The sequence below is a fragment of the Eubalaena glacialis genome, chromosome 8 (assembly GCF_028564815.1).
Source record: "Eubalaena glacialis isolate mEubGla1 chromosome 8, mEubGla1.1.hap2.+ XY, whole genome shotgun sequence".
In the NCBI taxonomy this organism is placed as follows: domain Eukaryota; kingdom Metazoa; phylum Chordata; class Mammalia; order Artiodactyla; family Balaenidae; genus Eubalaena; species Eubalaena glacialis.
The window spans coordinates 122527086-122553347 of NC_083723.1; the positions used below are offsets into that span (position 1 = coordinate 122527086).

Consider the following 26262-nt stretch of genomic DNA (forward strand, 5'->3'; position numbering starts at 1 on the left):
CGTCCTCTGGGAGAGGCGGTTCCCGTTTAATCCGAGCATCCCACCTGGCACATAGGGTGCGCTCAGTAAATATTGGATGCAAGAATGGATGGATGGATGTGTGGATGGATGGGTTTACGCGGGCAAGCACACCGCAAGCTGACCACCCGGCAGATCCCGGCGCCAAACCCCCCTGGCAGCTTCTCGGGGTCTCGGCTGAACCAGTGGGGAGTGGGCGCCCACCAGGCTCGCCCCGCCTTCACCTCGCCCCTCCTCCGGCCTGCGCCGCGGCGCCTTCTGGGAAGTGTAGTTCGCGCCTGCGCCCGGAGGGCCGCGGAGGCTGGTCCCCCTCTCTTGGGATGCGACGCCCCACCCCCGCCCCTCCTCAACGGCCTGCGCGCTCGTCCCGGTTTCCTCCTGCGCCGATGTAGGTCGTCGCCGCCGCCGCCGCCGCCGAGGGTCGCGGCGCAGCCTGTGGGCGGGGAGCGGGTGCCCCCGGCCGTGCCGGAAGCCAGGAGCGGAGGCTGAGTCCGGGATGGCGCGCCAGGTAAGGCTAGCGCGGACGGCGCCGCGAGCCGGGACCCCGCCGCCAGCCGGCGAGAACAGACGGACGCCTCGGCGGGTCTGCTCCGCTCGGCGCTGTGCGTGCCTGGAGGGCGGGGGCGAGCCTGGGACCCTCCAACTTTGGCCGGGCGTGGGGGGAGTGCTGGTGCGCAGGATTTGGTGCGGAGAAGTCTGGGTCCGCGGACGCCCCCCTCCCTTCTCCCCGCCCCGCAGTGTACGCATACTTGGAGTCTCTCCACCTTTGGAAACTCGTTCCTTTGGGTTAAGCATCACCCTCTCTTCTTGGCTTTTAATGATAAATTATACTGGGAGCGATGGGCACGAAGGCCTAAGGAGAATGAGTAAATCTGTTCACTTTCATTCGTGGTAGGATCCTGGACTCTGGGCGGGGGGAGGGCATAGAACAAGGTACCAGGTTGTATCCATTAGGTGAGATGTGTCGGTCCGAGGGGTGGAGGGAGAGCCCCATCTGTCACAGCCTGGGACCAGTCTGGGCAAGTTGTGTGAAGGTGCTAGGAAACCTGATGGCACCAAAGGGGAGTCGCCGCACGTTCTGCCGGGTGGTCCCCTGGGGCCAGCTCTGTAACTGTGGTGGCTCATGAGCTTGGGCCAACCTCAGACAACCGTGGGCTCCATGGTTTGAGGGCGGGGGAGGGGTGGTGGTGTTGGGAGAGTGGCTGGGGCAGTCTGTGGCCAGGCAGAGCAGCACTGTGCCAGGACCTTGGCGACATGAATGCCCCACAAGCTCCTGGGAGAAAGGGAGAAGCCAAGCAGTTTGGATGCTGTGAGAACAAGGGCAGTCCCCTCTGCAGATCTGGCCGTGTAGTTAGGGAGCCCACGGACACCCCAGCTCAGATATGCCCGCTGGCCCCATGCTCAGGCCTCCTCGTACCGTAGTTTCCTCTTCTGTACAATGAGGGGTTGGATCTTTTAGATCTCATGTTCTGGAGTGTGTCCTCCCACTGTGTAGCTTAATGGAGAAGGTGCCCAGGAGTGGCCTTGAGGAGTGGTAGGTCACAGTCAGAGGAAGAGGGACAGGGACGGCCTCCTGTCTTCCTGTCCAGCGCGACTGCCAGATGCTCAGGGGCGTGGGAGCACAGCCCGCAGGTGGGGGCAGCAAGGTTCAGCATCTGATCTGGAAGCCCGAGTCTGAGCCTGAAACATGCTGGGAGAGCGGGTTTACGCTGAGAAGGACCAGAAGGCCGTGTCTGTGGCCTGAGTGTTTGCACGTCATGCTTGCCCCCTCCCTCTTCCGTGCACACACACACACACACACACACACACACACACCTCACTCTTCCTCTGCTTTTTCTGGGTAGGGGGAGACTACTGATGGAACCGCCTCCCCTGGCCACGGTCAATTCCCGTTCACGTTTTATAAGAACTTTGTCATACAAGAGTTTATCTTTTGGCTGAGGTGATGAATGGCCTGGAAACCATCTCTTCCAGATGTCTAAAAGAGCTGGTATATTTAGCCAGGAGATAAAGAGGCACTCAGGGTCAGGAATGGTGTTTGTAAGAGCCCACTCTGTAGCTGGAGGTGGCCGGCTGTGACCTACAGATGGATGTTAGGCAGACAGATTCGGCTGTAAGAATAGGAATCGTAGCACTTATCACGTCCCAGCGTTTGTTCCAGGCACTTTTCCTCTGTTAATTCATTTAATCTTCACAACATTCCTATGAGAGAGGTTTTTGTTTTTTTCTTTAATATTTATTTATTTATTTATTTGGTTGCGCCGGGTCTTAGTTGCAGCAGGCGGGCTCCTTAGTTGCGGCTCGTGGGCTCCTTAGTTGCGGCTCGTGGGCTCCTTAGTTGCAGCACGTGGGCTCCTTCGTTGTGGCATGCGAACTCCCAGTTGCGGCATGCATGTGGGATCTAGTTCCCCAGCCGGGGATCGAACCCGGTCCCCCTGCATTGGGAGCACGGAGTCCTATCCACTGCGCCACCAGGGAAGTCCCAAGAGAGGTTGTTTTGATCCCCGTTTTATAGACGAGTTTGCCGAGCCCTTAGCTAATATGAAGCAAAGCAGGGATTGGAATTCCAGCAGCCTGGCTCCTGAGGTCAAGCCCAAAGCCCCACACTCTGCCCGTTCGTGTTCCAGAACTTCTTAACTGACAGATCAGGCCACCGATGGGACTGTGGTGAGCCCTCCGTTGCTATAGGTGTTCAAGTAGAAATTGAAGAACCCCCCCTGTTGTGAGTGGAAGTTGGCACTAAATGTTCACTGCACCTTAAAGGTGTACAGCAGTTGTCGGTGATTTCTAGTTCACAGACAATGCTATGGTGGACAGCTGGCCCCTGGCGGGAGGAGAGGGTCCCGTTCACCCGAGTAGTTTTCATTGCGGCAGGCCGGGCAGGTTCTGCCCAGTCTCCGGCCGTGACTGGAGGGCAGCTCTCCCCTGGCCCTGTGATTCTAAACTTAGAATGTGTCAGAATCATCTGGGAAGCTTGAAAATGTCAATTTCTGGGCTCTGAAAGCACTAAACATAATCATGATTTAGTAGATCTAAGATGAGGTGAGAAAATCAGTCCTAATTAAAAGGAAATTCTGAAGTAAGTCATTTGAACCTAAAAGCCCTTCTGTTTTTTCAGATGTTAGGTAGTAAATAGCTTCTGATGGGAGAAGATAAGGACACAGAGTATTTTTCACCCAGTTTGACAAACAGAGAAGCTGTCTGCTGACTTGAACTAGCTCTGCAACAGAACTGCCACTTGGCTCTGCTGGACTCTTACTCTCCCCACTTCCTGCTCCAGCCAGGGCCATGCCATTTGGACTCTGCCATTATCAGTGGCTACAGGATCATTTATTTTTACCCAAGACCCTGCCCCTCCCCTCCATCACCCCCTTGAAAATCTTGTTAAAAGTTCAGCTTTTATTAAGAGGTTACTGAGAATAAGAATTTGTTTGTTACAGATACTCCCATAATCTATCACTACAAACTGTACTGGGTAATAATGATTTTCTAAAAAGTGGATGTTTGGGACTTCCCTGGCAGTCCAGTGGTTAAGACTCTGTGCTTCCAATGCAGGGGACGTGGGTTCGATCCCTGGTCTGGAAACTAAGATCCCGCATGCCGCAAGGCGTGGCCAAAAAAAATAAAAGTGGATGTTTGATGCTTGGTTTGTTAAGGTTTACTGATCTTCTGATAGGTTATAGTCACAGTCAAGCACAGTCTAGGGTCCTAGACTTGACCCCTGGCTGTCTGCCTGCTCATGCTACGTCACCCCTCCTTGCTTTGGAACCTTCGCCCCAAGCCCAGGATAAAGTGCCTGAGCAGCTGCCCGCGTAGGGCCATCCTGTCAACCAAACGAGAGATCTGAAGTGCTCGGAAGTGTGTAGGGATCACCCCTCTGCTGATGTTTCAGCCCCCTGTGTGTGACATCTCACTTAGCATCCAAGTGGGTGTTAGAGGGAGGGACAGAGATGGATGGAGCTGAGAGGCTGGCTGGGGTCTCGCGCACCTGGTCCACATATAAAATGTGACGTGTTGGGGAAAGTGTACAGGCAGAGAAGGTGCCACAACCCCAGCTCTCGTCTCCAGATAAGGAGGTGTTGAGGCCGTGTCAGTTCTCAGCGTGGCTGGTGTCCCCTGGAGAGGGCCGGGGGAGGGGCCTCATTAGAAAGGCGGGCCCTCTGCAGCTCGGTAGCTGGGATCAGCGTGTTCTTCCCTTGAGCTAAGGGACTTGCAGAGCCAGCCCTGTGTGGAGCTGCCAGGAGGTGGAGAAGACGTGGCCTCGAAGCCCACCTTGGCTCTCCTTACCGGCCTCCTATAAAATGGGCGTGTGTTTTGGGTGGCATTTTTGTTTTGCAGCTGCAGAGCCTGGTGTCGGTCGGTGCATACCTCCCCACCTTATAGTTCTCAGGGGGATCAACGTACACTAACCAGACTCATAAAGGACAGAGAGATAAATCAGAATATGCCAGTTCCTTAACTTACGGTGAAAAATAGAGCTGACAATCAAACTGGAACTATATGGTGGCCGATTAAGTGTTTGACCACCTAACGTGAAATCTGCATGGGAAGCCCAGGGTTAACGGAGTCCGAGCACAGAGGTTTGCTGGATAAGCTGGCATCGTGGAGCCAGGATGGCCTGAAGCATCCGTCTCCCTTAGGAAGAGCCCTGCGGTGCAGGACAGAGACTCTTGTCACCTGGGCAAGGCCAGGAAGCCCAGACAGATTCTGGAGCTCCCAGTGCCCTTCTCTAGGCGTGGTCCATGGTGACAGTGCCGCAGTGTTGGTGCCTTCTCCCTTCAGTGACCTGGTTCCAGCCCCTCCACCTGCCCTCCAGCCTCCCTGACAGGTCCAAAGGCCAGGACCTGGGGCTTCCAAACTCCCTGCCATCGCTAGGCCCCCTCCAGGTGGCTGATCTTTCCCCCAGGGCTTGGTTTGACTTGTTTCCAGGTTCTGGGGACACTTACTCTTCTCTAGCGCATTGGTCATAGTGGGAGCTTAACACGTATTTGAGTGTCTAAGGGAAAAGAGAGTGAAGTAATTGTAACTCCTTGACCCTCTCCTGCCCCCTCCCCACTTTTCCTTGGCTGTGGTGGTGAGAGAGTGGGACTACTGATAGGGGGTTCCAACCTTTTTGATTCCGTGACCCTCTTTCTTAATGTTGAAAACTTAGTACCTTAGAATTTAGCCTCTCCATGTATTTTAAAATAAATTCACTATTACCTTTAAAGGACACACATGTGTTCATCACAACAGCGTCTGTAAACGTGTGCACCCAGCCCACTGGCAGTGTTTGTGGCCATTCAGCCCCTGGGCCTGTTGGGACAAGTCTGAGCGTCCCGAGCATTGACAAAAAATTAACCAGTAGTCGATCTAAAGGAGAAATAGAGAATTTTATTCACGCCAACCTGAGGATTATAACCCGGGAGGCAGTCTTTCCGAAAACTCTGCGGACTGTTCCACTTGTTAGAGGTTGAAGGCACAGTTATGTACACTCTAGAGACAAAGGATCGTTTGTCAAAATGACACACTGACATTTTACATAAAGTTCGCCAAAGATACACAGTCCAGATCTACACGTACAGCAGGTCACCATGACCCCATACAGAATTAGGAAAAGAATGAAGAAGGAAAAAACGCATTGATCTTTATGGTTGAGCAGACGTTCCTGCCTTTGAGGAGGTCTGCTTAACGTACGATGTACATGTAGGATGTAGATGCCCATTGCACGTTAGGGGGGCCCAGTACAGGCAGGGAGTATGTTATGCTTAAGCTTCCTTGTTCTGCCTTAAAAACAAATTTTATTCCATCACGGTCCGCAGAGCAGACAGGGACTCCCTAACCAAAGTGTCTCCCTGCTCCACCAGCCCCAGGGTTCCCGAGCCTGGCTGGGATTCGGACTCTAGGAGGGAGAGAAGGAAGAAGAGGAGAGAGGAACAGAGGACAGAGCGAGGCAGGTGGGCTGTGGATGCCAGGAGGGAGGCGTGAGTGGAAGCAGCGGGCGACGAGGCTGCAAAGCTAGGGCCAGACTGGGTCGTGAGGCCTCCCTGCCAGATGTGCCAGGTGGGACACCCTCTGGGCCCTCACAGTGCTCATGTCCTGTTGGGAAGTGCAATGGGGCCCTGTGTCGGGGTCCCTGAGATCACCCCAGGGTCAGTGATTTGCTAGGAGGACTCCCAGGACCCGTCGTATAGTTGTATTCACGGCTGTGATTCATTACAGCCAGAGGACACAGTCACGATCGAGGGGAAAGGCACGGGGGCAAAGTCCCGAGGGAGCAGGAGACGCTTCGGCGTCCTCTCCTGGTGGAGTCGCACAGGTCGTACTCAATTCTTCCAGCCATGAGTTGTGACAACCGGTGTGAAATGTTCTCTCCCGGGGAAGCTCACTAGAGACTCAGCACCCAGGGTTTTCACTGGGGGCAGGCCACGTAGGCACCCTTCTCCTGGCATGTACTGAAACCCCAGAGTCCCAGGAGGAAAGCAGTGTTCAGCATAAACCACACTGTTTGTACAAACAGCCTGGGCCCAGCAACCCATCCTTATCAGTCAGGAAACTGTGGGAACCTCCCAAAATCCCAGTTCCCCAGCACCAGCCTCAGGCCAGCCTCGCAGGCAAGCCTTTCTCGGGGCAGCAGTGTCAGGCCTGCTCTTCCATACGGACCTGAACGTTGGCTACGATCTATCTGTCCAGAAGGCCAGGAAGAGATGGGGGTGGCTCTTTGAGAGATGTTTCAGAGGGCATCTGAGCGTATTCCCGAGAGGAGGTGCCCATACCCGGCCAGAGGGGCAGAGGTTAGTTCAGGAGAGCCCGCTGGCCTGCTGAGCGGCTGTCCGGTGGTCAGAATGCACAGGGGGCCGAGGAGGAAGAGACTGCGGTGTCTGACCACTTGTGGGCCTTCGGACTCTGGACCAAAGGCAGGTAGCCCGTGGAGAGGCTGCCTCCAGCCGGGTGTGTCCTCGTGGTGCCGGTGGTCAGCGGGAGACAGGCAGAGTGGGGAGCAGATGCCATTGGTGACAATGACAAGGCCACGGTTGGTAGCGGCGACGGGTATTAAATTAATTAATTTATTTATTTATTTGTGGCCGTGTTGGGTCTTCGTTGCTGCGCGCGGGCTTTCTCTAGTTGTGGTGAGCGGGGGCTACTCTTCGCTGCAGTGTGCGGGCTTCTCATTGCGGTGGCTTCTCTTGTTGCGGAGCACGGACTCTAGGCGCGCGGGCTTCAGTAGTTGTGGCGCGTGGGCTTCAGTAGTTGTGGCTCGCGGGCTCTAGAGCGCAAGCTCAGTAGTTGTGGCGCACGGGCTTAGTTGCTCCAAGGCACGTGGCATCTTCCTGGACCAGGGCTCGAACTCGTGTCCGCTGCATTGGCAGGCGGATTCTTAACCACTGCGCCACCAGGGAAGTCCCGCAATGATGGTTTTTAAAATCACTGACTTGAGTTGATGAAACAAGGCAGTAGATTATCTTTGCTTTATTAGGAGTGTCTTCATTTTATTTAATAATTTTTTTCTTACAGATAAATAGTTTAGCATTTGTTCCTAAGCCAGAAGGACCCTTCCCGTAATTTATATTCTGCTTAATATAAATATAAACTTTGTGCTTAAGTTTGCATGAAGTTAATTTTTGCTGTAATTTAAAATTCATGCCTACTAGATGCTGGTCATCTTCTAGGGTCTGACGGGCATTTTAAAGCCCACTTAATGACTATTTTTAAAGAAATTAGGACAAAATGTTTCTTTAATCTTATGAAGCCTGCTCCAAAGGCTCTGGGGGAGGATCCTGCCTCACCTCTTCCAGCTTCTGGTGGCCCTGGGCATTCCTTGGCTTGTGGCTGCATCACTCCAACCTCTGTCTCCATTGTCAAATGGACTTTTCCTGCCTGTGGGTCTGTCTCTGTTCCTCTTCTTTTAAGGACATCAGTCATATTGGATTAAGGACCTGCCTTATTCCATTATGACCTCATCTTAACTAATTACATCTGCAGCAACCCTATTTTCAAATAAGGCCACATTCTCAGGTACTGGGGTGAAGACGTCGGCGTATCTTTTGGGGGACGCAGTTGACCCCCGTCACTGTCTCTTGAGCGGATTCCCATTGCCCCTTGCCCGTTCCCGTGTGTCAGGCGCCCTCCCCATGCTCTCTGTCACTGCTCCCCCCTCTCTGGTGTCCAGCTGGAGACACAGGCTGCGTCACCAAGCTGAGGATGACTAGGCTGGCCTTGCTGGGAAGGAACCAGCCAACTCCCCTGAGATTGTGCCCACAGGTGTCCATGGCCTTCCAGGACCTGGCCGTGCGGTTCTCCGAGGACGAGTGGCGGCTGCTGGGGGAGGGGCAGAGGGCGCTGTACCTGGACGTGATGCGGGAGAACTACGAGACGCTGGCCTCCCTGGGTGAGGAGCAGGCAGGAGCTGGCTGACGGGTGGACGGGAGGCCGGGTCAGCACCACGCAGGTCCTGAGTCGCTCTGGACCCCGGGACCCACCGGGCCTTGGGCTTTGTTTACACGATGAGGTGGCGTCGAGAGCCTTGCGCCGAGCTGGGGGCCTCGCGGGTCTTTTATGCTCTTGTTTCTGTGGACTGTACTAGGGTGCTGGGTGTGATTCAGTGGTGGCCCTAAGAAACTGGCAAAACAGCACTGGTCCCCGAGGTTCTGACGGGCCCTGGGGTTTGGGTGGTCATACGGACACACACGGGCACAGGTGCGTGGACTGCAGGTGCCTGGGCTGCTGGCGTGATCGCGTGTGGGAGGGCGGAGGCCGGCTTCCACTCCCGGGGGACTGTCCCTCTTTTCCTCCCCAGGGACAGTGGAGCTGCTGCCCCTCTCTGCCTTCCTGTCTCCCTCGGAGCCTGGAGGAGCCATGGGGGGCGGGAGCTGTGCTGGTGATGGGCCGGAGCCTCCTCGGGGAGGAGGGCCCCTGGGTGAGTAATCTTGGCAGGCGAGGGCAGGCCCTTTTGGGGTCCTGGTCCTCCTGGGTAGGCTAGGCCCAGGTGGACTCACTCGTGTCCTTCCCACGTGTCCTCAGCCCCTGGCTCCGTTCCTTCCGGGACGCTGGGACCTCAACCCTCCCCACCTCTCCACACCGACCCCTCCGTGACCTTTCACCCCTCACCCCTCTGGGCCGGGAGCCTGGTACACTGTTGCCCATCGCATGAAGTGCTCAGAAGAAAGCTGGGGTCACCCTTGGAGAGTTGTCCCCCCTTAGGCCCCCTTCCCGCCACCACCCGTGCAGAGCCAGCCTGCAGCCCCTGAAGGTCCAGAGACTTTGGGCGGTGGATGTGGTCCAGGGGGTGCCAGGAAAGGCAGGGGCCCGGATAGTGGCAGGGCACGGGGAGGCAGCCCTCCTTGGCGGTCCCCTCGGAGGAGTAACAGGGAACGAGCGACAGGAGCTCAGTTACCCGTGGTCCCCAGCGTCCTGCTCCTGGCTGTGCCGTGGGCAGGTCGCCTGCCCTGATCCCAGGTCCTCTTTGTCTCTGGACACGGGTCTCTCCTTTGCTGCCCCTCACGTGGTGGGAGGATTACATGAGACGCAGCGTGACGCCACAAGCAGCAGCATGAGTGCCGAGCTAATGTGGGGGGTTCCCTGTGGCCTCTCGGCAGGAGGAGCCCCCCAGCACAGCCTGCACCTCAGCGCCCTGGTGCAGCTGGTGAAGGAGATCCCAGAGTTCCTGTTCGGGGAAGTCAGCCTTGAGAGCGGGGGAGCCAGCCTGGACGGGGAGGGGGCGAGCCCCGAGGGTGAGTCGACAGCGGGCGGTCCCTCTGCATCCCACAGACAAGTTCAAGCTGTGGGCAGCGCTGTGCGCCTGCCCAGCCCCTGCCCGGCCGTGGGTGGAGTCACCCCACTGCATGAACCCGGGCGGCGTGCCTGTCCTCTGAGAGTGCGTGAATCGTGGTGAGACAGCAGCTTCTGACTCTTCTCTAGTGGCTCCACCTGGCTTCATCCATGCCCTTGGGGCCCCCGTCGTGGCGTGCCCTGCGTGGTGGGCGAGGCCGGCCCTGTTCTGTAGATGAGTGGCCAGGTCCCCCCAGCCTGCACTCTTCCCGCCTCACCAGACTCTCCCTCCTTCCCCGAGTTCTGCTCGCCAGGCACTCTCACCTCCTCAGGGGTCTGTCCCCAGCAGCCCCAGCCCGTAGGGTTCCTTTGAGTCCGCTCAGCTGATGGTCGGGTGAGAAGGATCTTATCAGAACAACACCTCGACTGTGAATCTAAGTGTCAGAGCCCAGGGATGACAGGGCAGAGGTTACTGACATCCCGGTCATTGTTAGTGGAACATGGCAGGGAAGGGCCAGGATGGGACAATGGTGGGGGCATTTTACCTCCTGCCGGGCTTAATTCCAGTGTCCCGCCCCGCAACAGCAGCTGTGATGGGGGATACTTGCCCTCTCCGAGGCTTGCTCGGCTGCCTTCCGGACACACCTGTCGGCCGGCCTGGCCTGGCCGCCATGCCCAGCGGTAGCTCATCCAGCAGCCCGCCCAGAGCCAGGGGGCAGGGGAGCCCCCTCCCCATCAGTGAGTATGACCCAGCACGGGGGCCCCAGTGAGCAGGCCTAGTGCTGGGCCTCCGCCCGTGGACCGGCGAAGATGCGGGATGCTCGGCCCCACTCGCGAGGTGCTGTGTGCAGCGTGCCTGTGGCACCGGACCTGACTCTCAGAGCTTCTCGCCAGGGCAGCGTTAATAGTCGGGGAGGGCAAGGTGGCCACTGGAATTTCTCTGGGTCTCATTTTATTTAAAAATTTTTGCAAATTATACATTTGTCTGAATATCTGTTCTTATCTGAAACATTTCAAATTAATATGGCATAAAATTGGCACTCCTGAAAAACATACCCCATTTAGCCTGTAGTTTCAGGTGTCACTTGGCACCTTTGCCACATGCCCAGCTTTGAGAAACATATGTACAAGGCTTGGGCCTGCGTGTTGAGGCTGTGGGCATGACCTGCTGAGCCAAAGTCAGAGGCTGGGGTTGGGGGAGGGTCCCGGAGTGAACAGTCTTGTGTTTACATTTACACCAGAAGGAAACAGGGAAAGACCCCGCCTTCCCCAGGATGGACTCCTGGAACAAGCCTGTGGGAGCTGGCTCTGCCGCAAATCCAAGTTCCCAGGACTTGGCTGCCCCTCAGGGATTTAGAGCCTGGAGAGGCCTGTCCTCTCGGGGGACCAGATCCTGGGTGACTTCTCAGGGTCAGGAGCTGGGGCTGGAGAGGCCTTCCTGTCTCTCCTGCAACAGAAACTGCTGACATGCCAAGGCCTGTGGAGGAGGAAAGCCCAGGAGCCCCCAGCGAGGAGCCTAGCCCTCCGACCTGTAGCCCTGGCAGGTGGAAGAGCCACAGGAATCAGGAGAGAGGGACCACGGGGGCAGGTAAGGGGCTGGCTTTCCTGAGGGCGGGGCCTGCGCCGGAGCTGAGCAGGTGGGAAAAGGGAGGCATCGTGTGGCTCACACCTCAGCCTCCTGACAGCCCTACATGGCGGTCAGACGTCGTCCCCATTCTCACGGGTGGGAAATCTGACCCCTGAAGGTCCCACAGCTGCCGCATTCAGGGCTGCCCTGAGCGTGCTGGCCTTGCAGGAGCTGCAGGAATCTGTCCTGGGAACAGCCCCTTGCAAAGCCTCATCAACTGCCTGAAGGAAATCCTCGATCCCGGGCCCCAGCACCCCGAGCGGCCCCTGAGCTTACTGCCGCCCGTCCCCAGCCTGGGTGCGTCCCAGCTGACCGGAGCAGAGCCGTGGCCTGGGAGCCCGCCCTGGGCAGGTGAGTCCCTGCGGACCCGTCTCCTCACGCCAAGGTTTCTGAGCCCGCAGAAAGCTCGAATTGCCCTTTGATAGATCCTTGTCTATAAATATAACATCCTCCCTAAGGATCATTGCCAACTTGGCCGTTCCCGTATCATTAGTGTCACATTTCTGGAGCCAGATGGCTGTCTTAGGGGAACAGCATTGGTCAGCTGGTATAAGAAAACTCAGAAATAGACTTTGCCCTGGATTCTTTGGGTTCTTTACTCGTCCTAATATGGGACACCTGAGGAGGAGATGATGAGTGAATGTCACTTCATGTTGACACGAAGTGGGATGCTTGCGGTGGGCTTGGGGGAGCAGGGTGACGTGGTGGGGGCAGGAGCCCCAGCCCTGGACCCTGACGCCTGTTAGCCGGGCAGACTGTGAGCGGCTCCTCAAGGCCTTGAGCCTTGGTTTCCAGTCTGTAAAAGGGGATAATTGTTCCCACCTTAGAGGGCTGTTGTGAGGCTTAGGTACACGCTGTGTGTGTGTGTAAAAAGCTTGGGCCTCCTCAAGTTAAGTTCTGTTCAGGGCCCAGAGAACCATGTACAAGTAGCAACCCAGTCCGCCCACTTCCTTCGTTTGTACTCAGAGTAGCACCATATGCTTTGCCCGTAGGGTGCATTTCCACATCCTCCTTTCATCCATCCAGTTCTGGGAGGTGTGTAGACAGGCATTTTTAAACCAAGCACTAAGAAGACAGAGGCCTGTGTAAGGCTGAGTGAGTTATAAGAAGACCTGCATCTCCAGATTTCTGGCCTTGGACCTTTTAACTGAATTCCTCTTTTGGTTGTTTGTCACCGAGACTGAAGTCACCGATTCAGGGGGAACATGTGTTCCTTTTTTCTGTAGTGAAGACAGAGACAGCCTCAGGGGATTGTCCCCTCCAGGGTCTGCTGAACTGTCTGAAGGAGATCCCAGAGGCCCGGGACAGCCCCTCAGGAGCAAGGGACCCACGGCTGCAGGAGGACCCAGGGGCCTGGAAAAGGAATTCTGGAGGTAAAGGCCACTGGCTGGGCAGGGAGGCCCCTGGACGTCAACCGTTGCCTTTCTCCGCTCCAAGCAGGGCAGTAGGTGACCCTCCACAGCCAGACACCTGGGCGCATACATCAGTGTGTCGGTTGGAGTAGCCAGACGTCGGGGATCATGCTGTAAAAGGGCGTAGGCATGTAGGAGGTGCAGCAATGCGGTAACATTCCAGATTGGCTTTACAGTAGGAGCTGAGGGTTCCAGAAGGAAGGAGGGGATGGTTGGGAGGGAGAGAGACGGAAAATAGGAGACATAGCTCCAGGCAGTAGACATGCCGGGTATCATTTTGACAAGGGGGTTCTTGTCACATTCACATGGGCTCACCACTGGTCATCAGTGTCCCAGAACTTTGAGAAAGTCGATCTGAGATGGACGTGCTGCCCTTGAAGGCAGGACCCTGGCTCGGTGCTGCCTGGGGTGGGCTGCTTGGCATCATCCCTCAGCAGAAATCTCTGGAGGCGGGGGCCGTGGATGCCCCATCCTAACCCTATGAAGGCCTCATGAGGGGCTTCCCACAGGGCTCCGCTCCCTCCAGACCCCTCCCCCCGGGCCTGGTCCTGGAGCTGGCAGCGTGCTCTCTGCAGTGAAGGTGGAGGACGCCTGGGCCCAGGGGCCCCCAGAGCCCGCTTCCTGTCAGCTCAGCAAGCGGACCCATGGCCCTTCTGCCGCGGGCGGCCCCAGGGACAATGGAGGCACCGCCTGGGTCCGAGTGCCCAGCTGGGGCTCTGCAGCTCGAGGTGAGGCCTGGGCTTGTCTGCTCGAGTCTTCCCAGGTGGGGTTCTCCGCGCCCCCAACAAGGTTCTGCCAGCCCACAGGGGCCGGGGCACTTGCCTGTCTCCTGGGCGGAGAGGCGTCCACCTGGCCGTCCTTCTCAGGCAGTTAATCCCTTCCCTTAATCCCCGTCCTCCTTAACCCAGGCCCTTGCCCAGGAAGCCTTCCATTGTAAGGACCGTGGTCTTGCAGAGAATTCCCAACTGTCGGGAAGCTGGCCCCTACGTGTGGCTCTCCCAACCCTGCCCCTGGGCCTGGGTGCAGCTGGCGTCGCTTCCCCAGATCGGGGAGCAGAAAGCAGATCAGAGCCCGCACAGAAGGGCGTCCTGCCTGGCAGGCTCCCACGCCTGGTACAGGACTCGCCACCCCTGCGGAAGGCAGGCCAGGCAGCCAGCCGGGGCTGGGCCGGGGGGATGGGCCAGAGATGGTGATGGGGCATCTCCCCTATCCCAGCCGGCAGCGCCTCGAGCTCACCCCTGGAAGCCCTGGAGGCCTGTCTGAGGGGCATCCCCCTGAGTGGGTCGTTACCTTCCCAGCCGCCGGCCAGCTCCTGGTCCCGGAGCCCCCAGCCAGGAGACCCTGGGTCTCAGAGGCCCGAGCTGCAGCGCCTCGGATCACACAGCAAAGGTAGACTGCGTCATGGGCTCGGGGTGGCGTTTGTCCCTGTGCACAGAATGGGGGATGCCAAGGACACCGTCAGGTCCCCCCTCCTCATCCCAGGCCTCAGGGGTGCAGCCCTTCTCCCCCAGCCCCCTCTCATGCCTACCCCCAAACAGCCCCTGCATTTGGTGGAAGCCAGTGAAACTCTTCTGCTCACTGTCTCCACTGAGAGGTTCACTTACCCTCTAGGCCCACAAGACCAGTGGTTGGGTTTATGTGGGTTAACGTGCTACGGGATTTTAATCAGTGCCACGAGTGCCCTAACCTAAGGGGAGATCCCAGTGGGAGAGGCGTTGGGGCAGGTCTGGGCGCCCGTCGACAGCCCAGGGCCCAGGGGACCTCTTCTTCTGTGGTTTTCCCATGACGCCAGCTGTGCTGTTTCCCACATTGGTTGTCTTGGGGCCTCTTCTGGCTCTGGGCCTGCAGGGCTGCATGAGAGACAGCCCTGCCCTCCCTGCAGGCTCCGAAGGCACCTCCACCAGCTTCTCTTCGTCCAGCAGCATTGACGGGGACCTGGATTTCCAGAGCCCTGAGGGCAGCCAGGGGCATCGGCCTGGAAAAGGTGAGCTGGCCGGCCTGAGGCTGGGAGTGGATTCTGGGGAAGGACGGGAGGCGCCCCCTGCCCACCGCCATGTGTCCGGCCCCACCAAGTCAGGCCATCGTGCCCGGTGCCGGCAGCAGAGCGGCCGGGAGCGGATGCCGCGGCGGGAGCAGACGCAGGGCCTGTTTTGGGGGACGGGGGTCTCTTTTAGTGACTTGGCTCAGAAGGGGCAGGACGACATCTAAGATGTCTTAAATAGTAAAAAGATCTCCTTGAACATCAAATTCTTCCTTATCCCAGCCATGAAGAAGTCAGTGTCTGTCACATCCACTGACTTTCCAACTTCAGGAAAAACGTCATGAGGTTTGTGTGAAACCACCTTAGAGGGTGTGTTTGGTGGCTGCGCGTCAGGGTACCTCCTTGTGGAGGCCTCCATGTGAGCTGTCCCCTCTTTGGGACCTTGCAGGACTCGACCTTTTTCTCCACCTGAATAACCCCCGTGCTCTCCGTCTGCCTTGTCCATGGACACCCGGGCCCCGGGGCTCTCCTCTGTGTTTTGGCCTCACCCACTGTCAGTGGAAAGGCCTGGAGCTGCACCCAGGGCTCTGCGCCAGGCCAGCCGGGGCCATCGGGCCGGCCTGGGGCCTCCGGTGTCCCTGGGCCTGGGTCCCTGCACCTGCCACGGGTCAACCCCTTAGGTAGGGGGGCTTTTACCTCCCAACATGCAGCCGAATTTTCTTTTTAATTTTTAGTTCTTAGTAGGTAATAGATCGTTCAGTCTTGCTTAAAAGCTACGGAAGGTTGCGGAGGAAGGGTGGCGTCTGCCTCCCTCTGCTGCCCTGTGTTGCTGAGCCACCTGCTGCTGTGACTTCCGGGGACGCTGCGTGTGGCCCGGCATCCTGCGTGTAGCTTCTTCACCGTGCTTTCTGTCTTTGTGCTTCCCTTTGGCGTCTTCCCACGTTTGGTCTTGGCATCCTCAACGCTGTGCTGCCCCCTCCTCTCTTCCCCGCAGCTGCGCGGTGGGCTGCGGTCGGGACCAGGACATTCCTTCTCAAGCATCCTCTATCAACAGACCTGGTTTTCTAAGTCACCCAAAGGGCAGGCGATCTCACGCCGCCTTGTAGAAGCTTCCAGCCCAGCTCCCCAGCTCCCCAGCTCCCCAGCTCCCCAGCTCCCCGTGTTGCCCCAGAACTCAGCAGCGTCCGTGGGGAAAGCTGTGTGTGGGGTTCCTCTCGTGACTTTGCAGTTCCAGCCTCACAGCGGCCTGAAGCTCTGGCAGTTTCTCTTTTCTCCTGCTCTGCCTGGCCCAGCATCAGCAAACGCCTTCAGGAAAGAGCATGGCTGAGATGACAGCTGACCCAGGAAGGGCCTTTTCTAGAATTTCGTCCAGGGACTTCCCTGGCGGTCCAGTGGTTAGGACTCCGCGCTTCCATTGCCGGGGGCGCGGGTTCAGTCAGTGGTCAGGGAACTAAGATCCCACATGCCGCATGGCACAGCCAAAAAAAAAAGAAAAAGAATTTCAGTCCATCTAGTTCCTATTGTATCCACAGCTCTGTCACTAGAAATACGATTTTGGCAATTTGTTTTTTTCCCGAGTTGAAAGGCGTTAGCGTTGCCCTTCTTGACCTGCTCCGTCCTTGGCCTTTCCCTCTTTGAGTAGCGAAGGCAGCCTGACGACGTTCCAGCCTCAGGGCCCATCTCCCCCACCACAGCCCGCTGACCAGTTTCTGGGTAGGCGGCCAAGCTAGGGAGGCCTCTCCCAGGGCCGCTGGGAGGCAGGAGTGACGGGTTTGGGACCAGGTCCCCCCACCCCCGGGTGCCCTGAGCCGGCGTGACCAGCCTCGGGCCCTGCGCCTCCTCCAGTAGCTCCGGCTGCACCGGACACAGGGCACAGGTGAGGCTCCTGGGGTTCACAGGACCGAGCTCTGACCAGCCAAGACCGCGAGTGTTCGGTTTTCACAGGAAGCCCCGTGGGAAGCTCCCCGCTCCAGGGCCTGGAGAACTGCCTCAGAGAGATACCTGCACCTGGGCCGCAGCCCACCTGGTCCTGCTCCTCGGCAGGGCACAGGGGGCCATGGAGAGTGGAGCCCAAGAACTGGACGGCAGGCATGGAAGGTAAAGCGCTGCCCGGCGTCTGAAGGATCTTGAGACTTCTGGAAGGTTCCGCGGCAGCCTTCCAGAGCAGCTGGAGACCAGCGCCATGGACCGCCCTGGGCGCTGCCTCCCCAGAAGCTGGTGGGCCCCCATCCCGGCCTGAGATGAGATGATGTCCTGGAAACGGCCTGGGCAGAGGCTTGGCGGCGGTGAGGCGGGACGGGACACCCAGCCCCACTGCTGCTCCGCATCCGGGCCTGAGCCGGGGCCTTGGCCGCAGAGTGTCTGTATCCTGGCTGTCGGCCCCACGTGCCTTGGCATCCAGCACGGCCGCTGAGCTGTGGGGCTGCCGGGAGTCCGGGTAGCTGGGTCGGGGCATAAGGAGATCCTGGAGGATTCGGGAGGCTCCCGGGAACGTCTGCGGGGCTGTGGTATGGCCCGCTCCAGGAGCTTGTGAGCCCGAGAATCCAACATGACAAAAGTTGTTCTCTGTCCAGTGACTTCCTGGCCTCGGTGCCAACACGGAGCCCCCGGGCTGACAGGCCTCTTGGCTTCTCATTGAAACAGGACTGAGGGGTGAGGCCTGTGAGCCAGCCCACCTGGGACAGCGAGGGGGTGATGTGCCCACCAGGAGCCTCCGCCTGGCCAGCCCACAGGCACTTGCCTCTGGCACCATCCCTACCTGCCACCAGCGAGGCCCCAAGGACCCCGGGGCCGCCAGGCCAGGACTGTGGACGTGGCTCCCAGATGGTGAGCTGCCTCTGCCCCGGGACTTGCTGGCATGTTTCCCTCCCAATACAGTGTTTGATGAGGGAACAGATTTCCCCGTCCCTCTGTACTCCTCTTTTCCTTCCTTATCTCACCCATTCTGGACTGCCAGCTGGAGTGTGTGTACATTTCCCAAAGACTGCTGTCTGGAGCACCCCGAGGTGTGCTGAAAAGAAGTGGGGAGAGCACTGCTTTTATCCAGACATTGGGTTTCTCTGGGGGAAAGACTGGTTGTTTCCGTTATTGTACTAGCTGCCTGGGGGTGGAGGCGTGTGTCGTACTGCTGCAGCTGCAGCGTAGTTGAACTCACAGCAGAGTTCCTTCCTAGACTTGCTGAAGTGGGCTGGTAGGGTCTGACTCACTTGAATAAGTACAGTATTTCTAATACTCCCACCAGGCAAGAAAGAGCTGGTTTGGGAGGGCCTCCTGTGGACAGAACTGAATCTCTCCTCAGGCTGCTGGTCCTGAGTGAGTGCAAGTAGGAGGGGCCGCCTGGCTTATAAGACCCAGAGCCTGGCTGGAACCAGACTGCTCATGGCTTCCAGGGTCTTGAGACTTCTGGAAGGGTCCCCGGCGGCCTTTCCAGAGTGACTGGGGGCCGGGCCAGGCTCTGGCTTTGCATCTCTCCACCTGCCATGGCCAGAGAGGAAGCTGTCCAGGGCCCACCAGAGCTTGTATGGGGCTGAGCTGAAAAAGGACCAGCTCCACGAGCCCGCCCACTGAGGCAGAGGGCCCTCCTGCCTGGCATTGGGCTGATGGACAGAGGGCTCCTTTATTGCCATTTGCCCAGGGCCAGCCACCAAGCCCTCCCCACTCCACTGCCTGGAGAACTCTCTGAAGGGGATTTTGCCCGGGGGACCCTTGCGCTTTGCCTGCCTGGCCGACCCTGTCCTGGGCCCCAGCCCCAGCCCCAGCTCCAGCTCCAGCTCCAGCATCAGCAGCTCAGAAGGAGAAGACCCAAGGCTGGAGCCTGAGCTCTGGCAGCCCCTCCTGCAGGGTGAGCTTGTTGGGGAGGGGAGGGGAGAGCCGGGAGCCCCGCCCCAGGGTGCAGGCACCGCCCTGATCCCAGCTTTGTTTGTGGCAGAGAGGGACCGCCTTCCCAGCTGCAAGGGCCTTGGCGCTCCTTCCCCACGCTCTGGCGGCCCTCGCGCTGGCAGCAGCCCTGGTGAAGGCCGGAGAAGAGGTGAGACCGGGGACCACCGTGGTCTCAGTGCAGGTGAGCCTGGGGTCTCCTGAGAAGGGGGCATGTCCCCCAGGAGGGCCAAGGGTCCAGAGACTGGGTTCTCTGAGTCCCACCCATCACTTTGCCTGACTCTTGCCAGAAAGTTCTCTACTTTTGTCACGCTTGAGTTCCCCGTAGGCTGAGCTGTGTCCAAGAGAGAAGGCGGGGATATTGAGGCACATGGGGCCCCAGGAGTGTTAAATGAGTGTGTTTAATTGGAAAGCCTGACAGTAAGCTTGAGAGAGAGATATATATATATTTTTAATATGTGTATATAATATATGCACATTACACACACTTAATAACGTATGTACATATATATACTGTTGTGTCGGTCCCAGTATATCGATAGTGAAGCTCTCAGCTAGGAACACCTGCGGCCCTCACCCCAGCTCGTATTACTCGTAGCGGGCCAGCCCCACACACTGGAGCCCCACTGGAGCCAGTGTTGTGTGCTGTAGCACGCACTTCGGCAGAAGCCATCAGGGAACTTGGAGGCACAGGATGTATTACTTGCAGGTCGTGGAGGTTACGTGGCACGCCCACTGGCGAGATGTGGGGGAGAGAGAGTGCGCAGACCTGACTGTGTTTTTTTTTGTTTTTTTAAAAAATTTATTTATTTTTGGCTGTGTTGGGTCTTCGTTTCTGTGCGAGGGCTTTCTCCAGTTGCGGCAGGTGGGGGCCACTCTTCATCGCGGTGCGCGGGCCTCTCACTATCGCGGCCTCTCTTGTTGCGGGGCACGGGCTCCAGACGCGCAGGCTCAGTAGTTGTTGCTCACGGGCCTAGTTGCTCCGCGGCATGTGGGATCTTCCCAGACCAGGGCTCGAACCCGTGTCCCCTGCATTGGCAGGCAGATTCTCAACCACCGTGTCACCAGGGAAGCCCCTGACTGTGTTTTTATTAGGGTGGAGGGTAGGGTATCTAGGGTTTGGCAGGTTCACTCTTTATTGGCTTATTTAAAGCATAAGCTTGGAATTGGGGCCCAAGAAGGGAGAAGTAGGGTCATTCCAGTGGTCACTGATCTAGGTCACCCAGATCTGGGGGGCTGCCTGCTTCCTTACCTGGTTGTGTTGCCAGTAGCTTTGGCAGTAAACAGAAACAGTGTCACAAGTGAGATCCCTCCACCTGGGGAACTAAGCGGTTGTCCCGTCAGGAAAGCTGGAAACGGCTGCCTGCTACTCCAGGCCTCCTCAGTTCTCAGTCCGAGCCTGACCCAGTGTTCGCTCCCAGCAGGAAAAGCAGAAGAGAAGGTGGGAGGCCGGTCCCATCCGCCCTGGACAGAAGTGTGCTTTGAGAGCCTGGGCCCGCCTGGCCCCCTGGGCAGCGCCGGAGGAGGTAGGGATGGGTGGGGTGCAGGGTAGGGGAAGGGGGCTCCCCCTGCACTCAGGCCGGCGGCTCCGCCCACCGCTTGGCCTCTGCGCAAGCCCCGGCTGTACCCACATTCCTCACCAGCCGTGGACCTGTCGGAAAACAGCAGAGGGGGCCAGGCGTGGACCCACAGGGCCTCCAGCAGGTCTCCGGAGGGGCCTCACTGGGGGTGGGACCTGCAGCCATGGCCCTCTCCACCTGCTCTCCAGCCCCCACCTACTGGGAGAGCCAGAGGCATCATGCCGGAGCCGCAGAGGACTCCAGAAGTAATCCGGGCCACCCTCGTGCTGTGTGCCCTGGTGCCCAGAGATGCGCTTCCTAACGAGCCGAGTATATCCCTCTTGCATCTCGTTTAACCAGTATTTGAAAGTTGAAAGTTTGGTTGTTTTGGGGTTTTTTTTAGGTCATGTCCAAATATCCCCGGTCAGAGTGGCTCTGGGAAAACGATGTGTATCCACACCCCAAGTGCTCTGTGCTCTTCCTGCGGGGGCAGCTGTGGATCCCTGCCCTGCCTCTCAGCTGGAGAAAAGGTCGGGGTCTGGGCCCTGCCAGCCTCCTGGGTCAGCCTGTGGGCCCCTGTCCTGGAATCCGACGGCTGGTGAAGAGTCCAGGGGCCTGGGGCCTGGAGACGGGAGCCCAGGTGTTACAGGTGAGCTGGTGGCTTCCCTGCCCCCTCAAGTGTCGGGAGCCCTGCAAGCACGGAGCTAGTGGGGGCTCAGCGTCTGCACGGCCACTCACCCTCTTTCCCCACTGCTCAGCTCGCTGTGGCAGGGTGGGCCAGCCAGACCCCCGGGCTCACAGCCTGGGAAAGGCTTTTTCATAACAGCCTTCCAGGCTCGTTTGGGTCACAGGCAGGAAGAGTCTCACGTTGAACTCACTTGAGCTTGCTTATTTCATTTCAGGGTTTTCCTACAGGAATAGTTGGCTGTTTCATAAAAGTATGCAGACCCTTTTTAGAGGCAAAACAGAAATTGAGATTTTCCCCAGAATAGATGCATCCAGAATCAAAGTTCGGGGTTTGAGGCGACTTTAGAGGACAGAGGGGGAAACAGGCGCAGTAGTGAGTGGCCTGGCGAGGGCGTCCCCAGAGATGTGGTTCTGCGTCACCCGACCCCGAGGAAGCTCTTCCCTACACCACGTCAGAGACCCGCCTCGGGAGGGCAGGGCTCGGTCCCTGGTCCGCTCTGGGACGTGCACCCAGATCCTCACACTTGAAGCCTGCAGTGGGGGGCTCCGTCAGATCGTGGGCTTGGCGTCCCTGCAGGTGCAGCTGCTTTATCAGGAGCACTGAGCTGGCCTGAGGCCAGCAGCCCTGCTGCTGCGCCTCGGGTAGAAGGACACCTAGGACAGCAGCACTATCGCTGGCCCTTAGCCAAGATCCTTCCTGAAGCACGTGGCTGGGCATCGTTTGGGTCCTTGGGCTCCAGTCTCCACTTTTTCTGTTTGAAGCTCTGGGGTCCTGAGAAGTGCAGGCTGGAGCCGGGCTGGGGACTCAGATGTGGCCGGAGAGCAGGTCTGTCCTGCGGCTCCGGGTGGTAACGGGGCTTTCTTATGAGGCTTGCCTCGGGTGGAGACCAGTTCCAAGGGAACTTAGGGTGAAGGAGCAGGTGATTTTTTTTTTAAAGTAACTTAAGACTTAAAGTCCTATGTCTGTAACTTGTGAAGAGGGAGGGTACAGGTCAGGAGGGGGTGGGGACGCTTGTGGTTTGCTGGTGACCAGTAGCACTGGGTGCTGATACAGCCCCCTGGCCACCCCACTAGAAACACCTGGGACCCAGGCTGGACTGGCCCTCCTGGGCCCTCTCCAGATGCTGCCCACGGCCTTGGCCTCATGCCGTCTGCGGCTTCTCCAGGCCCTGCCCACTGACTCCCAAGGGCAGAGTTAGGCACTCGGGGCACCAGTAGGGCCCAAAGGTGGCATAGAGAACCCACCTTTTCCTAGAAGATGGGAAGGCCACTGTCCTAAGCGGGCTTAGTTACCATGGAGACCTGGTCTGTGATTTATCCTGCCCGTGAATCTGGGGAACAGCCATCCATAATTCCCCAGCCTGAGTCACTAGGATCCTGCCCATCTGAAGCCCGGTTTTAGCGGGGCAGGATGAGATACTAGCTGAAGGGACCCTGGGGGGAGAGAAGGTCCTGACGCTTCGAGGACCCTCACCCGCGTACCGCTCTGGTTTCAGCCGGGACCCACCCGAGGCCTCTTCCCGGAGATCCGCCAGGGCCTCCCCCCGGAGCCGCCATCCCACGGGCTTTGCCGCGCGCCTCCCCGCGGCCACCGTGCCCCTGCGGGAGTTCCCTGCAGCACGAGCTCCGCACCCTCGGTGCCGCCCTCTCGGAGAAGCTGGATCGGCTGGCCGGGGCCCTGGCCGGCCTGGCTCAGGAAGTGGCCGCCGTGAGAACCCAGGTGGATCGGCTGAGGCGGCGCCCGCGGGGCCCGGGGCCGAAGGGCCGCCTCGGGGGCCCTCGCTGGACCGGTGGCCCTGCTCACAGACACCCACCCTACTGGAGGCACAAGGGCCCCCGCAGGCCGAGACCGAAGATCTTGCGGGGCCAGGTGGAAGGCTGCAGGGCCGGCGACTCCTCAGGCCTGGCCAGCGCGAGGCCCCACCTGGTGCCTCTGCTGCCCCCGGACGTGCCCCTGGCAGAGGCTTCTGGGCCCAGCTCTGGCCCTTCCCAGCAGCCTCTCTCCTCGGCATGCGGCAGCCCCGCTGTGCTGACCGCGTGTCACCCCCTCGGACGCCCGGAGGGCCACCGGAGCCCCCCGCCCCCTTCGCTGCCTGCTGCCCCACCCCCCCAGGTGGCCACCAGTGCAGAAGCAGAGCCTCGGGCTGCAGCAGCGGCACCGCCCAGGACCCTAAAGTGGCCCAAGGATCCAAGCAGCCTGTTGGTGGGGCTCCAGAGAGCCCTTGAGGGGGAGCTGTGGGGTGGGGAGCACAGGGACCCCGGGTGGGGGCCCCCTAGCCGCCGTCTTACTGGGCTGCGTCCTGCCGAGGATGCCCCACCCTTGGCCGCCTCTTCTGGGGGCCGGCCGCCCCCCTCGGCCCCCTGCAGCCGAACCTTCCCCGTGTCTGGACTGTGAGGGGGCCGGGAGTGTGCCCTTGGCCTGACCGCCCCGGACTCCAGGATGCCCGCTGCTCAGGGAGCTGCGTTCCCCAGCCATGCCTCTGGCTTTCTTGACTCAGGTTCGTTTAAACGTCGCTTCCCTTCCTGCCCTTCCCGCTGGAACTGCCGGTGCCGGCAGGGGGTGGTACCCGTACACGCGCGTGCACGCCACGTTGCCGGGGCGCTGCGAGCCGCTTCGGGGGCGCCACGCCGGAGAGCTCCTCTTCCCACCTGCCGTCCTGACCTCAGCGCCGAGAAGCCGTGGCTGTCCTCTTCCTGGCGGATGGGGGCTTAGCTTTCATTTGGGGCAGAACTCCGCCCCCTGGTCGAAGCTGGATATACCTGTGTGAATTCTAAAATTACCGACCCTGGTTGCTAAGGAAAAGGCTCATGGCTCCTACAGAAAGGAGCCCAGAGGGGCCACACCAGGGCGTGGTTGATTGGTTGTTACCAGCACTGGGGACAAGCCTGCCCTCCCAGAGCCTCCAGAGAATCAGCAACCCCCCTACCCCGCCCCCCACCCCCCCTCCGCGGCTGGGGGAGGAATTCGCACATGACTCCCTGGGAAATTTCGAGCAGCACACGTGTCTTTTTCCTGGGGCCGCAGTAACAGTACCACAGGCCGGGCGCCCTAAACAACACACACGTATATCCCCACGGCTCTGGAGGCCAGGCGTCCAAGGTCGAGGTGTTGGCAGAGTTGGTTCCTTCTGAGGCTGTTCGAGGCCCCTCTCCGTGGCCGGTCGCTGACCGTTCTCACGTTCACAGGGTGCTCTCCCTGAACTCATGCCTCAAATGTCCCTTTCGTCTGAGGACACCATCCTCATGCCCACACTGTAACATGATTACTTCAGTGAAGACCTTGCCTCCAGCTAAGATCACGTTCTGTGGTACTGGGGTTAGGACTCCAGTATACGAACCGGGCGGGAGGAGTGCACACTCCAACCCCTAACACACGTGAGGGGCTGAGCTAGACTTGGGTTCCTCGTGGGGAACGAAAGCATGACTGAGGTCACTAGGTCTGCTTTCCCGGCGGCCACCAGCCTGCCCTGGGCTCCGCCCCTCAGGTGGCACTCGGTGTAACACGGGGAACGGCCTGCCTGTCGTCTGCCGCATTTCCCTCCCCAGGGTCAGATCTTTTCTCCCGATCTTTCCCCGCCCGAGTCCTTACTTGATCTGAGGAATCCTCGGGACGGTCTGTGCACACATGCTGTCCGGGAAGGCCCTGTGGCATGGTTAGCTGTGCTGTCAGGGAACCTGGGCGCGGCGCCGAGGCCCAGGCTGACTCGGGGTCCAGAGTGACTGTAGCCACGATGGGTGCTTAAAGGGGGGCCTTGTGGCTGCTGCACCCAGTGCGCCCCTAAAATCAGGGTCTTTGGGGACACACGCCAGGCCTGGCCTGTGCTCCTTGCTGCCCCTGTGGAAGGAGCAGCCCGCTCGTGCTGGCGGCGGGGTGGCCGGCAGACAGACCATCGAAGGGGGTGTTAGAACATTTCCAGGACTAGAGTAAGTCCCAAGATGACTGTCTTCGGAAGCTAGTGTTCGTCAGATCATGTAAGTAGGATGTTTAAGAGACAGTCTTCACGGTTAGCCATACTTGATGGAGAATAAGGAACAGAAAAGTTCTAGGCTTTCCACTCAGGAAGATGAGTCCAGCTCATTCCCAGGCTGTGCAGGACCGATGCTGGGCCCATTTCAGAGCCAGTAGGAAGGGTCTGACGGCCTGGCAGGGAGAGGGGGTCGGTGGTGCCACGAGGGGCCTTCTGGCCTTGCGGAGGAGGCCCCTGCCCATTCTCCTGGGCGGCCTCCCCTCTGCGCGCCCTTCTCAGCGGGGACGGGGCGGGGTGCGCCGTCCTCCTCTGCGTGACCCTTGAAGGTTCAGTTTTGTGGGCTTTACAAATGTCAGCCTGCAGGTCAATGCGCGAAGGAGCACGCGGGCCCAGAGGGCGGGAGGAGCGGTAGCTCCGGGCTCCGCGGGCCTCCTGCTGGCGCTGGTGTGGGGCGCGGGGGGGGTGGGGGGGAGTGGGGGGGCGCGTGGCGGCTGCGGCCAGGCCGGGGGCTCCGGGTCCACCTGGACCCTGTGGGAAAGTGCAAGTCCTTTCTCAAGAATGTAGAAAACAAGTAATAAAATGAATGGTGAGGCACTCCTTGGTCTGCAGCCACATTCGTCCCCCAGGTCCACTGCCTGCCACGTGGACAAAACCCTTTATTAACTGAAAAGCCTTCTAGAATCTTTGATTTGGTGAGCAATCTGTGTGCAGTTTAGGAGTTTGGTCCCGTGTCCATCTCCAACTACTTCGTGAGGAAATGGGGTCACTCTGGTGGGAGAAACCGAGGGGCCTTTGGAACTCAGGAATTCCCGGGGTCTGGAGATGGGGGCAGAGAACCTTCGCTCCCACGGAGCTCCGTCTTGTCAGGGACCCCGGCGTCCCATCTGCCTCGCCAGCCCGAGGCCACTGTGAGGCAGGAAGGTGGGAAGGTCCCGCCTCAGCCTGTCGGCATCGGAGCGGGCTCCCCACAGCCCAGTAGAAGGGGGGCCGCCGTGGAGGTGAAGGGGTGCGGGGGCCACAGTCCCCTGCCGGAGACGCCCCACGACGTCACCGCTCTCTGCTGAAGGAGCTTGGTGCATGGGCAGACCAGGCTTGCTCTAGACCTTGTGTCCTTGTGTTTTAGATGTGGCTTCTGTAAACAGCCTACGGTCGGATTTTGTCTTTTAATCCAGCCTGACAAATTTTGTCCTTTACTCAGAGCCCTTAATCCATTTATGTGCAAAATGATGGCTGGTACATTGAGATTTGAATATAGCATCTTATTTTGTGCTTATGTTTGTCTCACTTGGTGGTGGGGAATTCCCGTCTTTCCTGCCACCTTTTGTACTGACAGTGTTGTGGGTTTTGTTTGTTTTCAGTCATTCCATTTTCCCCTCAACCAGCCTCA

At 58.9% G+C, this 26262-nt stretch overlaps 1 protein-coding gene across 6 annotated transcripts; it reads left to right on the forward strand.

The window, feature by feature from the left end:
* Window positions 1-378: 378 nt before the first annotated feature.
* KRBA1 (KRAB-A domain containing 1) lies at window positions 379-26262 on the forward strand. Of its 6 annotated transcripts, XR_009701917.1 has the most exons (19): window positions 379-526; window positions 8260-8386; window positions 8795-8914; window positions 9594-9728; window positions 10351-10503; window positions 11222-11353; window positions 11561-11743; window positions 12619-12765; window positions 13314-13532; window positions 14020-14193; window positions 14687-14788; window positions 16730-16882; window positions 17429-17611; window positions 18420-18626; window positions 18714-18845; window positions 20083-20187; window positions 20624-20869; window positions 22404-23405; window positions 26234-26262. XR_009701917.1 is itself a non-coding variant. In XM_061198870.1 (18 exons), the coding sequence occupies exons 1-18, from the start codon at window positions 515-517 to the stop codon at window positions 23300-23302; spliced, it is 3429 nt and encodes a 1142-aa protein (XP_061054853.1). In that variant the 5' UTR covers window positions 379-514; the 3' UTR covers window positions 23303-25313. The 6 variants fall into 6 exon arrangements, 5 of the variants coding, with proteins under 5 accessions (XP_061054853.1, XP_061054855.1, XP_061054857.1 ...); XM_061198870.1 differs by lacking the exon at window positions 26234-26262 and having other exon boundaries at window positions 22404-25313; XM_061198872.1 differs by lacking the exon at window positions 26234-26262 and having other exon boundaries at window positions 20086-20187; window positions 22404-25313.